Below are 15,483 nucleotides of genomic sequence, written 5' to 3'. Positions count from 1 at the left end.
AGATTAGACCTTTCTGTGATTAGCTGTGGACGACAGCAATCAGCATTTGCGGGGGAGAAACGGTAAGAGTCAGATCAAAAAAATGTCAGCAAAAAGTATTGGCAATGTATTAAAAGATAAAGATAAAAACGGGTGATTTGAATGTCAGGGGAAATATGTGGATGCATTTTGTTTTTTTGCCTTGTTCACAAGGTGAGTTGAGTCATCCCTTTTTTATATAGCCTATATATGCCTTTTTTATACTGCATGATATGTGTGCAAATGTAGTTGATTTTTGCATTTGGTATGGTGTTTTTCTTTTGTTTACTGAGAAATGGAAATCGATATGCGTAACACAATATATGCTCAAAAGTAATTCTAACTCAAATTGTCGAGGGTCCTTGCTCAACAAATAACATAGATTTTTACAGCAATTATGTAGGGGGTATTATAGTTAGTTTGTCCTTCTTAGTTCTGACTTGCAAAGCAATTCTTTGGCAAAACTCAAATCTATCTCATCGTAAGGATTTTCAGTGTGAATCACCAGCACTTTTTGAATCTTTTTTTATTATCAATCTGCAAGCAGCTTCTTCGGTTTTACAGCTGGGCAGAGAGCCAGTCTCACTGCAGCTCTGTCTGGGATTTTCAGGTCAAAGAACTTCCATTGTTGAAGCAACACTGTACAAATTTCAAGACAAGAGATGCTGAGTGCGTCTGAACACTAAAATACAGATGTGTCTGTCAGGTTATGCCCTTGCTGTTGAAATGTGTCTTTGTTTGGGTTGGATTCGCATTTGCCGGGTTTGTTTTTCTCCAGATGCGGTTAAGTTTGTGTGAGATACGCGGTTCCTTCCCCCTCCCCAAATCCCCACCCGTACACCACGCTGCTTCTTCCCTCTTTCTCTGTGAAGATCAGAGGGTTTCAAACGAAGCCACGCAATGTCCCAATTTTTCCAAGCTTAAGAATCTGTAAAAATTCAGCACAAGGTCTTGTTCCTTTGTATGTATAAAAATAGATTATCTCTAATGTAATCCTTTTCAAAGAGACTGTCCTCTTTGGCTAACACAGCGTCACTTAGAAAAGCAAAAATGACTTGAATATAGCTGACCTTATTTAACGTATCATCATGCGCCTGTGTCTTGATATTAAAAGACACTCGCTCTCCACATGGTACATCAAAAATCTGGGCTGCAACAGACACTTCCACTAGACGGGTTGGGCCTTATTGTTTCATCAAGAGTGCCATAAATAATCCCTATGCTCCTGGGTTGGGGATATTTTAATCACTACTATTTTTGTTGTTGCACAAACTGATCGTGAGAAACTTGCTAAATGCTTTCTTTGTGATTAAAAAGGTAACTATGACACTTATTTGCAAGGTTGATGTTCTGCCACGTTTGAATGTTCAAAGTTACCAGGAAGATTTTTGAAGAAAACAATGGCCTTAAAGAAAAACATATAGCTTTTTCTAGACTAAAAAGGTAAAATAGAGAGTAATCTTTCTGCTTAATGGATATGTGTTCAGATATGACTGCAGTAAAATCTACACAATATTGGACATTGTAGATCCAGTTTAATCTGCAGAAAAGTAGCATTTATCTTTAAGTAACGGAGGAATAATACTAGTGAATTTCACATTTTCGCTTCTTTGCATTCCTGCCTTTACTATTAGAGATGTACTATTTCAAACATGTTCAAGTTTTTCTTCCAACTATGCTCTCTAAGAGCAGAAACATTCAGCTGTGGTGAAAAAACCTGCCTGTCAGTGACTGGTTTTGCCTTTTTTTTCTGACGGCAAAGGGCTGATAGAAAGGCATTGCGGAAATAAAACAACTTTTGATGCAATAAAGCTTCTTTTGCAAGTCAGCCAAAGAGTAAAATCACCAGTATTTTTGACGCAGCTGTGTGATGATGAAACAGTTTTTCCCCTCACACTCATCACTCTCTCGCCCAGCAGAGAATTACTAATGAACGTTGTCACCATGGGAGCGCTGCTGCTGCTCTAAGTTCACAGACGGTCTGCCTGTATTCAATCCATTGCGTGGATGAGATCAAGTGAAAAACAGAAAAGAAAAAAAAAAACAGCTTCAGAGGACTAAATATGTGTAAATCTTCCTATTACTGAACTGTGTTTTTTTGTGATACGTTAACTGTTCTATTGTGATATTTCTCGTGAGTGTGTGGATAGAAGTGATGGCCTTTGAACTGCTCTTTTCATTGACCGTTGAGCTAAATCATGTTGGGTCTGAGCTGACAAGCTCTGATATATAAGAGAAAAATGCCTTGAAGCGAGGCACCACCTAACGCAGGTCAGGAAACAGTAGTCAAAGTTTCTAGAAAATGCTTACATACTCGGCTATTATAACCACCTTAAATATTGAATATATAGTAATATTTTAATAGACGTATATAAGAGAACACTGTTTTTAGTTTCATTTTCTTTGATCTAAAAAATCACTGATTCAAAATGCCCAAGTGTAAAAAAAGTGACTACATCCCCTCCAGCAGGATAATGGGAGAGATGGTGGGGTAAGAGTTTAGGTAAATTGCACATTTTTTTTTTTTTTTTTGATAATTTTGTTCATCAGTTGTCATTATTTGCCTGAATTCAATCAAAGCACTCAGTACACATTCTCTGTCACATTCGTTAGACTGTCTCCTAAATAGAAAGCTCTTCCCCTTACCCCCCTCCCTTTCAGAAAGCCCCCACCGGCTACGCCCCCCTTTCTAATTCAATCCAGGCAAATACAGGGAAAGACTAGCAAGTTGTGTAAAGAGAAAAGAAAGAACTCCACTAGTGTGTTTGTTTGAAACTCTGACTTATCTACGCTTGAGAATGTCTGTATGCTTTGTGTGTGCATGTGTTCTGTGCATCTGCACGTGTGTATGCATGTGTTTATGAGTTTGTGTGCGAGCATGTCAGAGAGAGAAAGACAGAGAGACTCAGTCCAGGCCCATGTAGAGTGATGACGCAGGGAGGCTCAGGTAGGACTCCCTGCAGGTTCAACCAGGTGCCACCGGCGGCGTCTGCTTCAGGCCTTGTGCTGCTTGCTGGTTTTGAAAGAAACCTGCAGCACGCGATCGCCCAGGCGGTAGCCATTTAGACTGGCAATAGCCATGGCGGCTTCGTCGTAGTTGGTCATTGTAACGAAGCCGAAGCCCTTGCATTTGTTGGTGGTGAAGTCACGGATGACTTTGACATTGGTGACGGCACCGAAAGGCCCAAAGAGCTGCCACAGGACGCTCTCGTCCGCCTCGGGCGACAGGTTGTAGACGAAGATGCACCAGCCGGCTCCAGTGGGACCGGTTAGGTTGACACCGGCCAGACTGGTCATGCTGTCAATGGTGATGGGGGAGAATCTAGGAAAGAGAGGAGGAGAACTACCATGGGTGTCATTCTGAAGTTCCACATAGCATTCAGTGCTTTACATTATCTTCTAAAAGCTAGGTATCTGTCGCATTTGAGGATCCCCATCTCCATCCTCTCTCCGCTGTACAGTAAGTGGATAAATATGTGTGGGCACCACAATGGCTCCAAACTGCCTGCTTTTATACATAATGACACTGCGTGCCCTGAGACAAGACACCCACACAATGGGCATTTTTTTTTTTCTCTGCTGACCAGAGCCTCTGGAAGAATTAAAACACATGGATCACGATGGATCACGATGTTCAACTGAAATCACAGCATTGAACAAAACACAGAAACCTAGAGAGGGATGAAAAGCAAACTGGAATCAAATCATACGAAAAACTGGAGCAAACAGAAGAGACGCAAACGGAATCTGGTATGTCCATGCTGGTGAAAAAAAGGGGACATTAAAGCAACTGAAACCAACAATGTTAGTTCAGAAATAAATACATAGAAATTATTCATATTGATTCAAATTAACAAAAGGAACAAAAAGGTTAAACAAAGCCATGCCAGAATACCCCGCTGTTAGAAAGCTACAGATAGTGCTTATTCAGTAGAATGGATAAATGGGCTGTGGGCATTAAGAATTATGGCCATATAAAACTTCTTTTGAGATTAAAGCAGCATGTGGTATTCCGGGCACTTTGTTTGAAGGTTCTATTTTGGCATGAATGCTTTTGAAAGGACACCTTTTGGCATTTACCTCTTGACTCCGTAGCTGGCGTTTAGTAAATTGTCGAGTCTGCAACGCAAGAGGGAGAGTGAAGGGGATGCAGAGGTTAGTTATGAGATCTATAAGGAATGGGAGTGGTGGGCTTTTTATGGTTAATGTGTTGCGTCTTCATCAGCTGGCCTGCAGAGGGCGTCCTTCACTTCAACGCAGTCTCATATCATCTAGCAATAAATCTATGATGTGACAGTCTTGCTGGTATTTATTATTATTTATAAGTTACAAGATCTTTTATTAGCTTTAATGTATAAACATTGGGAAATTTGCATCTAGTGACAAAAGAAGGAAAGATCCCACAATGCTTTTAGTTTGAGCGATTCCTTTTGCCTTTTGTCATTTAGCACAATTAACCACATTAATACAACCTTACCCGATAGTTTTGAATTTTTTTGCAAGGTCTATGACTTATAAGCAGTATGCAAACCATAAAGTATTTAACTTGATTCTATTTGTACTTGGAAAAATCTAGTTTCTTACATTGTGTTTGAGCTGCTATTTGGATCTGGTCCCTTTCCAAGTGAAGGGATCACACTGCAGTTTAAAAGAAAGTCAGAGAAAAAGTGTGAGGAGGAGGAGGAGAGGGAGAAAGAAGAGGGAAAAATACCATGTTTCCAAATAAGAAATAGTTACCCAAAGGAGAAAATTAATTATAGCTTTAATAATCAAAATAATTTAGTTTTCTTTAAACAGTTTACATGTCTTAATTTTTGCATATTTTCACTGACGATTACAACCTCCCGCTTCATCTTAGCCATTTTGTGGTACAGATGATGCATGAAAATAAAGAAACTGTCAAGATCCTCCATCTTTTTCAACTTTACAATGACTCACTTTTAATTGAGCTCAAAAACTTGCTGTTGAAATGAATTTTTTTGAAAGCAACAATAGAACAATAAATGAGGGACTTATTTTGGGGTGGGGTAGAGTTCAGGGCAGGGTTGGTGACGGTTCAGTACCTGAAACGCTGAGTCTGGTGGTGCAGGGGTCCCGTGTAGCGGCGGGCAGCAGTTTGGTACAGCTGAGTCAGTAAGGCCTGGCCTGTTTTCTGGCTTGGGTTGTTGGCAAACTTGACTGTGATTGGCTCAGCGGCACCCAAAGGCTTCTGCCCGTTCAGTCCTTTGATGGCCTCCTCTGCTTCATTTCGCTTGTCAAACCGGATGAAGCCCACTCCCCGTGATATGCCTGCTCCGAAAACAAAATACAGAGGATTGGCGTGACTACCTTGGTGTTGGTGTGTCTGCTTGGCTTGAGGTGATCAGTTTTATTAAAAGGCCTTACCTGTAACTTGGTCCACGAGGATGCGGGACGTGATGATGCGACCATACTGGGAGAACAGCTGCTCCATGTCTTTCTGGCTCATGGTTTTGGGGAGACCGCTCACATAAAGGTTGGCATCACGATGGAGGCTGAACTTGGCCTGGCATATGATACCTAAAACAGATTGAATGATCTGCTGAATCACAGATACAGTTCCTTGTAAAAGTGTTCGCACATCTTGAATACTTTTACAGATACATTGATGTATTTAATTGGAATTTAGACCAACAGGCCGAACACAAAGTATTGAAACAATGTGAAGAGGAAGGAAAAAATACATATTACTCACAAAATCATATTATTTACAATAGACCAAATGGATTATGTAAATAAATGTAGGTTTGAACTTTAATTGAACAATTTTAACATGTGAATATGCTTTGATGTAAATCAGTCAATTGTAGTTCTGGCTGCTCCTGAAGGAAGGTGAACTTGAGTCCATCTAACCCACAGCATCATCCCCACAGTATTATGCTCCCATCACTATGCTTCAATGTTTAGAATGTTAGTTTTCCTCTACAACTACATTGTGCTTGTTGGACAAAAAGTTCAGTTTTACTCTTATCTTACAAACAGAAAATGTTGTCACACATGCTGTTATGCTCAACCTTCCTTTCACTTTCACAAAAATGCTGAACTTAGTGCCGCCATCCCATAGAAAACCTCAAGCATTTGTTGCAATTTGTTTTTATAATATTACAAAGTTCAAGGAGTGCAAATATTCATGTTAAGTACTGTAAATAACCTTTAAATTAAAATGTAAATTGCAGTTTGAAGTAAGAAACCTGCTTATTCTTTCTCTTCTCTACACACCAAGTTGTGTCTTTATTTACCTTAAAACATGACTTTCAGATTCATCACAGACACATTATTTAACAGCTGCATAACCATTACTGCAGCTGAATCCAATCATTGCTTAACAATCACATGGGACTTCTTTGCTTTGCACTGAAAAACATCGGCTTCAGTCAATATAGTTTCCCAAATTCTCCAGTGAGTTAATTAGTACAGCGTTTTGATGCATCTGTTCGTATCCCACATGGCTGTTCTTCTCAGTCTCATTTCAGTAGCCTCTTTTCTGATATGAAAAAATAATATCTTAGTGATTGGTAAGAGGCTGACTGACCTCTTGTCTCTCTTCTTTTTAAAGTTCTGTTTATGGAAACATGAACAGTTGAGTGACAGACAGTCCACTCCGGTGCTTTGTTAGGAGTGGTGTGTTTACATGTGATGGAGAGACAGTGTGAGTGGTTGGAGATAGGCTGAGCCGTTCTCCCTCTGTCCTGCCTCCTTCCTTTGTTGCTATTCTCCAGGGGGAGCGAAACGCTCCAACCGAGCAAACAGTGAGAATGCACCTAAAGGCTGGAAAGAGTTCTCCCAACTTAGAAATATACTATTCACTAAATACATTTACAGACGTCTATGAAAACCATGCAGTCATTTTGCACTCATGTTTTACTATTAAAACTATGCAGTCCCAGCTAATTGGTCAATATGTTATCTTTCAGATGAATACAGGTGCTTTGATTTTATAAATCAGCACAAAGGACCGGCATCTATTGTGTCCACAGAGGGACTGCGCGAGCAGGAGGGTTGTGCTGTGTGGTGATTAGGGTGTTCTGTACGAGGCGCGGGGGGAGCTGCTCTGTTCGGGAGCAGAGGCTGCCCTATAATTAACCCTCTCACTGTCGCTCGCACAGTACAGATGGTGCCTCTGGCCCATATGGCCTCTAATCCCGTCATTGGCATTCTGCTCTCGACCCTCCATCATTTCCCCCCTCCACCCACTTTCCCCCACACCTTGATCTTTTCTTTGAAGCTTTCTGTAAAATCAGGAGAAGATTGGAATACTGACACCAGCTACTGTGTTTTTATGTAAGAGTGGACATTTTCCTTCTTAAAAAATACTTTTATTGTCACTATGATAATAATTGGCTTTTTGCTTAGATATTTCTTTACTGTATGTTTATCTATGACTTGATCTAAAGTTCAGTGTTGAGTCAGAGCACTTGCTCTCCACTGATGTAGATCCTGCAGTTGGTCTCAGCCTTTGGGCCACTTCGATCAAGTTTGAGATTGGATGAAATTAGAGATTAATAATTTGATCCTCCTACTCCCCACCACCTCTCTGTCCGTCATCTGATTTTGCGACAAAGAAGCCCCCTAATTAACCTAGATTGAAGACAGATGGGCTAACCTGCACTGACCCATGTGTGCCACAGTCGGGCTGCCTAATTGCATTTCCATCACAAAAACCCTCCGCATGTTGTCCGCCCCTTGCTTTCTGACCTCCACTCTCACCCTCTCCTTTCACCCTTTTTCATTCTTCTTTTGTTCATGCTACCACTCCCTTCTGTCTCCTCATCCCCCCTTTTGGACCCTTGTATTTGCTCCCCTCCTGCTTTGACATCCGTTGCCACCTCTTTCACAAACCCCCTTGACAAAATCTCCACTTCCTTCCTTTTTTCTTTGTCTGGAATGTTGTCAAAAATCGAAAATTAATTTGAAGTGATTCTTTTCCCAGTGCATGGAATATGCCCACCTTGATTGTTTTAGTCTGCAATTTGAGACCATTTAGTGTGTTGATAGCCTTGTCTGCGTCATTTGGATCCACATAGTTTACAAAACCATATCCCAAACTCTGACCTGCAGGAAAAGACAGAATGACAGGGAATGTTGAGCTTTTTCAAAACCAGCTGGAGTGACTTTTTCAGCTCATGTCAATTTTGTACCTGTTATTTATCTCTGACTAGCTTGCAGGATTCGATCTCTCCAATGCTACCAACAAACTTTTGAATTCTTCCTGGGTCATGTTCTGAGGCAGATAGTTGACGATCAAGTTGGTTTTGCTGTCATCTGTGGAGCCATTTGTGCTAATGACTGGGCCGTTGGGCAGACTGGTTCCGCTTGGACCGTTGGACACCTGCGTTTCCATGGTGCTGATTATCTGCTGAGGAAGAGGGTGGAATTAGATTCATTACTCACAAAGAGACTCGACAAAAATAAACCTTTAAACATGCTTCGAATCCATTATTTAGCTTACAGTGATACGTTTGCTAATATAGGCTGTGCACAGCAGAGCACACAGAGTCGACTCACTCTCTAAGCATCAGAAGTGCAGGTCAAGAATCAGCGTTGCTAAAATGGAGGTGGACAAGGTCAGATTTATCATCCTCCCTTCCCCCTTCTGCTCCATCTTTCCAGCTCTCCTTCTCCCTGCCTCTGGTCCTGCAGATGTCACAGTCCCTTTTCTTTACTCCTCCCATCCCCCCCTACTCTTCCAGGGTCAAACATCATTACATCATTACATAGGGACGGATTGGTCAGAATGGTGGCTACCAGACTGGCACAAAACCAAGGGAGCTGTCAGATGGATTTAGCGCTCCAATAAATAATGCATATCGTGGTTAGCTACTTTTTTAAGCAGTTTTTGTCTTTGGACTCTGTGACCTTTAATTTCCCAGTTTTTAAGTGAGCACAGAGATGGTATATAGTGGAGTATTTTGTGTTGCTTTGATGCATCTAATTAGAGCCATGCAGAATACCAGAAAATGGCAACAAAACAGACTTCTTGCTCTCCAGTTCCTCCCCCTCAGTACCAAGCTCTTTGAGACCAGATCAATATTATAGCATATTATATCATAGCTAGTCACACCAAATGTTTGTGCGTGTGTGTGACTGTGTCTGTTTATTCATACCGAGTTTAATAACACTGAATTGAACTGTACTTTTTTGTTATTGAGGAAAAAGTAGACTTACAAAAAAAATGAAAAAAGGAAAAAATAAGAGAATAACAATAGAAAATGGAGAAGACATTTTTTTTGTTTGATTTTAGCTGCCTAATTTTATTATTTTTAAAAAGTTATTGATCAAGGAGTATTTTTATGACTTTGTTAGTACACCTGTTATGTCATCCAAAGATTTTTAATTTTTTTATTTTCTTGCATTTTTGTACCATTCTTCCTCGCAATTATGCAATCTGAGTAAATACTAATGCTTGTTGGGTCGTTTTGCAAACAGTCACCTCAAACTCTGTATTTGACTTGTTGCAGGTTGTTAATTTCTTATTGTTTGTTTATGGCAAAAGGGACAAATGAGCCCATGGTGAATCTCATGGGAATTAAAATATTCTTCCAAACAATAAAAGGAGTTAATTATCAACTTCCACAAATTATTCCCTAATGTTATTCTCAGAAAGACCAATGTGATGGAGAAATGCTGCCCATGCAATTTAAATGTATTTTTCACAGACGATATTATTCCGACTTATGAGTGCCTATTGACTTCATTAAAGTTATGTTAATATTCTACTCAAGTTTGTCATTTTGTTACTTTTATTGTTTCTGTTTTCACACTCTTTGTATGGAATTAATAAAGTACTAAAATTTAACAAATTTCTGTTTAGTTTTTTGTTAGGTTTGATGGGTTTTTCTAATAAACTTATTTACCTCATCTCAGCATCCATCCGCCTTGTTTTGAGACTCACCTGGACTCAGGTTGCCCTGGCTACAGCCCCTCAAAGACGACAGTGTTTCTAACGGCTGACAGACTTCCTTGCTTAACAGTTTGTTTGTCTGAGCTTGTTAGCAGCAGACATGCAGATTATATGTATGTCGTACAGATACTGATAATGCGTGCCTTTGTAGAAACAAAGAACAGCCTGGTGACAGTTCAGACAGTGTAAAAACTAAAATACATCAAATGCACCTTTATGTACAAAGGTTGAACAGCAACGAGAACAACAGCCTGTCATGTAAAGATTTTGAGATGAAGCTAAAAGATACCTAAAATTATATGGCTCCCTTTAATTATTTATAAAGAAACACACTGTTTTGTTGTTTTCATGCTAGTAGTAGTGCATTACTTTGTGGAGTAGCAGAAGTAGAATAAGCTAAATGTGTCCAAGTGATAGCAAAAGCGGAATAATACAAAGGGGGGCGAAAGACATTTTCAGGGCAAATTTGACTCTCCAACTGGAAAACCTCAGAGAGGCAGAGTAAGCATTTCCAGCAAACAGTGTAAGGTTATATAATTCATAAATCCACAGTGCCTGTCAGAGACACAAACGGCAAATAAATTGAAAAATTAAAAGGAGAATTTAACAACAACGGCTAACTGCAGCATGAACATAAAAATAAATTGAACAAATGTATGCTCTGATTGAAGATGGTACATAATTCTAAGAAAAGCTTTGGAGTAACCTGCTTCAAAGGCAAATTAAAGCACAAATTGCTAAGTTAATGTTAGTATGCATGCAGTACAATCATAAATTCTGAGAGTGAATGAGAAAAGAAACAAGATCACTAACAATTTCTTAGATACATTGCTGCTCACTTTTTATTTCTCTCTGATAAGGACAAAACATAATAAATAATTTCTGATTTTAAATCTCCAACACACCACAGCTGTTATCATCACGTTGGGAGCCCGCTGCCTGTTGTTTTTATTTCTATTTCAGGGGTTCTGTGAGACCTCCCTTAATATTTAATGGAGTGCATCAGCTTCGCCCACACACGGTCCCAGACTTGCACGCAACAAGAGCTCAGACTCCACCACTAAAACACATGAAGCCAGATTTGCACGCAAACAAGAAGCCCAGCCTCCTTTCGCCAAACACACACCACCTACACTGTGCACAATTAAATTACAAAACAAAGAAGCACTGCAAGACTTAATGTAAATGTATGTCTTGTGGTCTCTGTCCTCTGATGCATTGAAATCATTTCTGCTCCAAATGCATTGGAGCACTTGGGGCTGTATAATACAGAGGAATAGCATGTGTCTCGCAAAGTTTGCATGTTGCAGTTTAAATTGGGTGTTACAATGAAATGATGTGATTTTAGTGTTTATTTCCATAGGATCTAGATGCACATTTTCTTGTAGCATTAGCTATCTTAGGGTCATATATAATGACTGACTGAAGTCAAAATACGTATATAATATAGCATTAGGAAATAATTTAGACCAACCATTTTGTTTTATCAAAACATTACCAAAGCAGGAATCTCTTCTTCTCTGTATACAAATTATTTCAGGTGTGCAAGACATAATCTAAAACAGAATGCTAGTGTAAAGTGTAAATGAGCCTTCTAAATAACACAGATTACAGGATTATCCCAAACAAAGGGCATTAGCCACATTTTCTGCAGCTTAAGGGATCATGGTGGCAGATGTAACACAACAGGACGACCTGAGAGTCACAGCTCTTGTCAGCCACGAACAGCGACTCCACACAGTCAGATGACAAAATAAAAGATTTCTCAAAGATCGCAGAGATCCCTGGGTGTTATGGACCGCTTTGACAAGATGACAGCAGACAGCGTCAAAGGCTGCAGGACACAAATCTGTCTCACAAGTCCTTGGATCATGCGGGGCGCTATCCAGCGTGCTGAAAAGGGAGTGGCTTTCGGACAGGCTCTTTTGAAGACACAGATGGCCGTGAAACGAGCAAAAGAAAATCGACTTTGTTCGTACATATTTTGAATTTTGTTATTCATTTCAAACCTCACAGCACCGGCCCGTAAAAAAGATGATTTCCAACCTATTTAAACAATTTAAAGGATCGACTGATTTCTCTGTTTCTGCTGTGCATCGCCTGCTTTAAATCAAGAACTGGTGAGCTCTGCTGGCATTCATAAACCAGAGCGCCTATTTGCTGAATAAACGTATTGAATCGACCAAACAAAAGAGCCACCCGTTCCTCCTCTTCTCCCTCTCGCAGAGGGCTATGGCAGCACTATGAATATTAATGTAAACAGTGGCGCTTTGTGTCGAGGCCAGAGGCTGCAGGACTCTCTGGGAACAATGATCGTTACAGTTGCCATCTCCGAGTCAAAAGCCCAAAGAAATGTCAAATATCCTCAATGGGAAAAGCCTGTTTAGTCTATATAGTATTCAATGTTTGCATCTTTTTTCTTTTTTTTTAATTATTTATTATTATTTTGGAGTCTTCGATTTAATTGTGCTGCAATAAAATAGTTCTCTTCTTGTACAATGCATTAAGATGATAAATAAAAATAGATTCGCTATAGTAAAATAAATGCTGTTTATCAAAGGGTGTAAAACCCTTAAAACGAATATAGAATAAAAAAAATAATAAATGAACAAAGGTCATTCATTTTTATATGTAAATCCATGCTGACCCACAAGAAGCAGATATCTGCTTATATAATCGCATTTATCGCTTCTTTTGATATTTTCACTCTGCATTATTTGCCCTCACCTATAAAACCGAATAAAAAAAGAAAAAAATACAAATAAAAAAAATCGAAAACGGATTCACGTCTTCAGTATTTTACTCCATGTAGGCCCAGTGAATGGGGCAAGAAGTTTTTTTTACCTTATGAGATCAAAGAAACGCTCTACAGTGATGGCCTCGCCTGTCCTTGTCCTTGAATTGTGTAAGTGCTTTGGAAAGGTTGTCTGACTCAACGCTTTTATTTGCTTGGCACTGCGGTACAGGCACGGGGGGCTGCGGACCATGTGGAGGAGAGATGCTGCCACTATATATTTATATAGATACATATATAAATAGGCCTGTAAGTAACAACGGGGATCAAACAAAGAGAAATATAATAATTGTTTAATATAAGGATAATTTATCGAGTAAATACTCGTTTGGGTCTGTGTGTGTTCTGGGTCTTACGCGTGCGTCCTTTATGCTGTGAATTATTTATTTTGTGTACTAAAATTAGTCATCTAATAAACTGTCTAGGCTTTTTATACAGGTTAAATATGACTCATATGGTATTCAATTATTTTGATCCTTTTCTTTCCCCACACGTTTTTTTTTATTCCAGTGCCGACTAGACTAGATCTACTCTTTATCATTATTCTTCTAATTCTATGTAAATGGTTTTAATCTTCAACGGTCTGCATACATAAACCTCGTGCATTGAAGCTCCGGATCATGTCAAGAGGCAAAGCGGAAAAGGTCGTTTAAGGCTTCAAGGCCCTCGTTTGATGCTCGGATACAACAGAGACACGCCCAATCTAGCCAGTCGGCGCACACAGCAAGGCTAATTTATCAGCGCATCTCCTTTCATCCGGCAAGCGCAGCACAGACATGGCCATCTTGTTGTGTGTGCGGCGCTATAGTTCTTGGGGAAATGCGCCTTATATATATATATATATATATATATATATATATATATATATATATATATATATATATATATATATAATATATATATATATATATATATATATATATATATATATATATATATATATATATATATATATATATATATAAAAGAAGAAAAAATGGTGCTGTCCGGGCGCGGCCTTAGTGGTGCCGTCACAGCCTCGGAGGTTTCCAGTCCATTTACTCGGTTGCATCGCTACGAGAACCCTGAGGAATTTTGGACTTTGCCTGATTCAAAGCGAACCAACGGATGCGTAATCTCCTTCTCCTCACCCCACCCCCCCTATCTCAGAGTGACTCGACCCTTTTCCCCTCCCTCCTTCGCCTTGTTGGATGGGCCCTCAGCCTCCGAGGCATCATGTTTTGTCTCACAAACCCGTCTCCAGCATCCTTGTGCAGCACCAGGCAAAGAAAGCCGCCCCCCCACCCTCCTCCTTTTCCTCTGAACTCGCAGCATCCTTGCGTTTCCCCCCCGTCTCCATCACTACTATCACGCACAATGTCGAATGCAAAGCTCACTCTTGACAATAAAGTAACGCATAATGGAGATGCGACGCTTGGGATGTGAGCATGCACTGCAAAAGAAAAAACAAATCTAGCCAGAGCTATCTAAAATGGCAGGATAATGTTTTCCTCCAACGCCGAGGCTGTCTGCTGGCTGGAGCGCGGCCGGTGTGGCGCATCACACAGCGTGAGACTGCCAAATGCCCGTATCGATCGTTAATCTCATCAGAATGATATGGCATGTTGAGGTGGACAGAAACGACAACCCCAAAGCTCCTCCGTGTGTCGGCATGTGGACACGAGTGGCGAGCGCTGCTGAAAACGAGACCGAGTTGTGGAAAATAAACGAGAGAATTCGTGTTGAATTAATTTCTCAATGGCTGCATCACATGTGCGCATCCAAAACAAATACTACACAAAAAGATCCAATGATGCAACATCCCTCCCCCCTTTCTCTGTAATAAGAAAAATAGAGGCATACGTACAGTAACCATTCTTGACGTACAATGAAAGAAATCTAGGTCCTTCTTTTCACAGGTCTTGAAGCGGAAGTCTCTCTCTCTCTGCGCTCTTGGGCCTTTATATTATTATATGGCCTTTATGTACAATTAGGAGCAAAAAGTAAAAGAAAAAAAAAAGAAAAAAAGGAAAAAAAATACAGTCTTCGCCAAAGGATCTCAGCTCTGCAAAATTGTTGGTGTCCTCTACAGGATGAAAATGAGGGGGGAAAAAGGAGTTTTCTTCTGGAGGATGATGATGGAGAAAGCTTCTCTCCGTGGCGTGGGCGATGGTTCAGGGAGAAAAAAAAGAGAAACAGTGATCCTCAGCAGGGTGTGTCCAGGGGAGGGTGTTCTGGTTTCGCTGCTTTTTATGTGTGTGTGTATGTGTGTGTGTAATTCCTTGCTCCTCTCGCAGTCTCCTTCTGTGCCTCTGCTGCAATGTTCTTCTTTTATGCGTCCTCCTGGCTTGCAGAGCGCGCTGCTGATTGGCTAATTGTGCAGGGAGGGTACTACATGGCAGCCATTGCAATGCGCTCCTCTCCCATTATCCCCTTCAGGAGAGATCACCAAGAGTCCTCCCCCTCTCTCCCCTCTTCCATCTCTCCACTCCCTCCTTCTCGCTGCCCTTCCTTTCTTCCTGCCCCCCCTCCGCTCCCCCCCACGCGTACCACCCCTCCTCTCTCTCTTCACACACATGCAGAGCACAGTGAATAGGACTCCACCTGCACTTTCAGAACAGATGGGTGCAGCAAAAGGCAGTGGACTTTCTTCTTTCTTTCTCCTTCAGCACATTTCGCACTTAGTCCTGCGTTGGCACAGCTCCTTCCTTTATGTATCAGTCTTCATTTGGGCCTTTCTGACACGGCAGCAAACATCTCCACCCAAACAGGC

The 15,483-nt window shown here is 40.6% G+C and overlaps 1 protein-coding gene across 1 annotated transcript; it reads right to left on the bottom strand.

Moving 5' to 3' along the window:
* Positions 1–2,526: 2,526 nt before the first annotated feature.
* Positions 2,527–15,122, bottom strand: LOC129352525 (ELAV-like protein 3). Its single transcript, XM_055021560.1, is given in 9 exon segments — positions 2,527–3,340; positions 4,099–4,137; positions 5,082–5,307; positions 5,404–5,526; positions 5,529–5,556; positions 7,985–8,093; positions 8,179–8,227; positions 8,230–8,392; positions 14,578–15,122. Coding segments are annotated over 9 exon segments (1,074 nt in total). The 5' UTR covers positions 14,587–15,122; the 3' UTR covers positions 2,527–3,012.
* Between the last annotated feature and the right edge of the window lie 361 nt (positions 15,123–15,483).

This window comes from Poeciliopsis prolifica, unplaced genomic scaffold (genome assembly GCF_027474105.1).
Source record: "Poeciliopsis prolifica strain line A6 unplaced genomic scaffold, Auburn_PproV2 SCAFFOLD077, whole genome shotgun sequence".
NCBI classification, from domain to species: domain Eukaryota; kingdom Metazoa; phylum Chordata; class Actinopteri; order Cyprinodontiformes; family Poeciliidae; genus Poeciliopsis; species Poeciliopsis prolifica.
The sequence above is the reverse complement of the archived record's forward strand: the minus strand, read 5'-3'. Positions and strand labels throughout refer to the sequence as shown.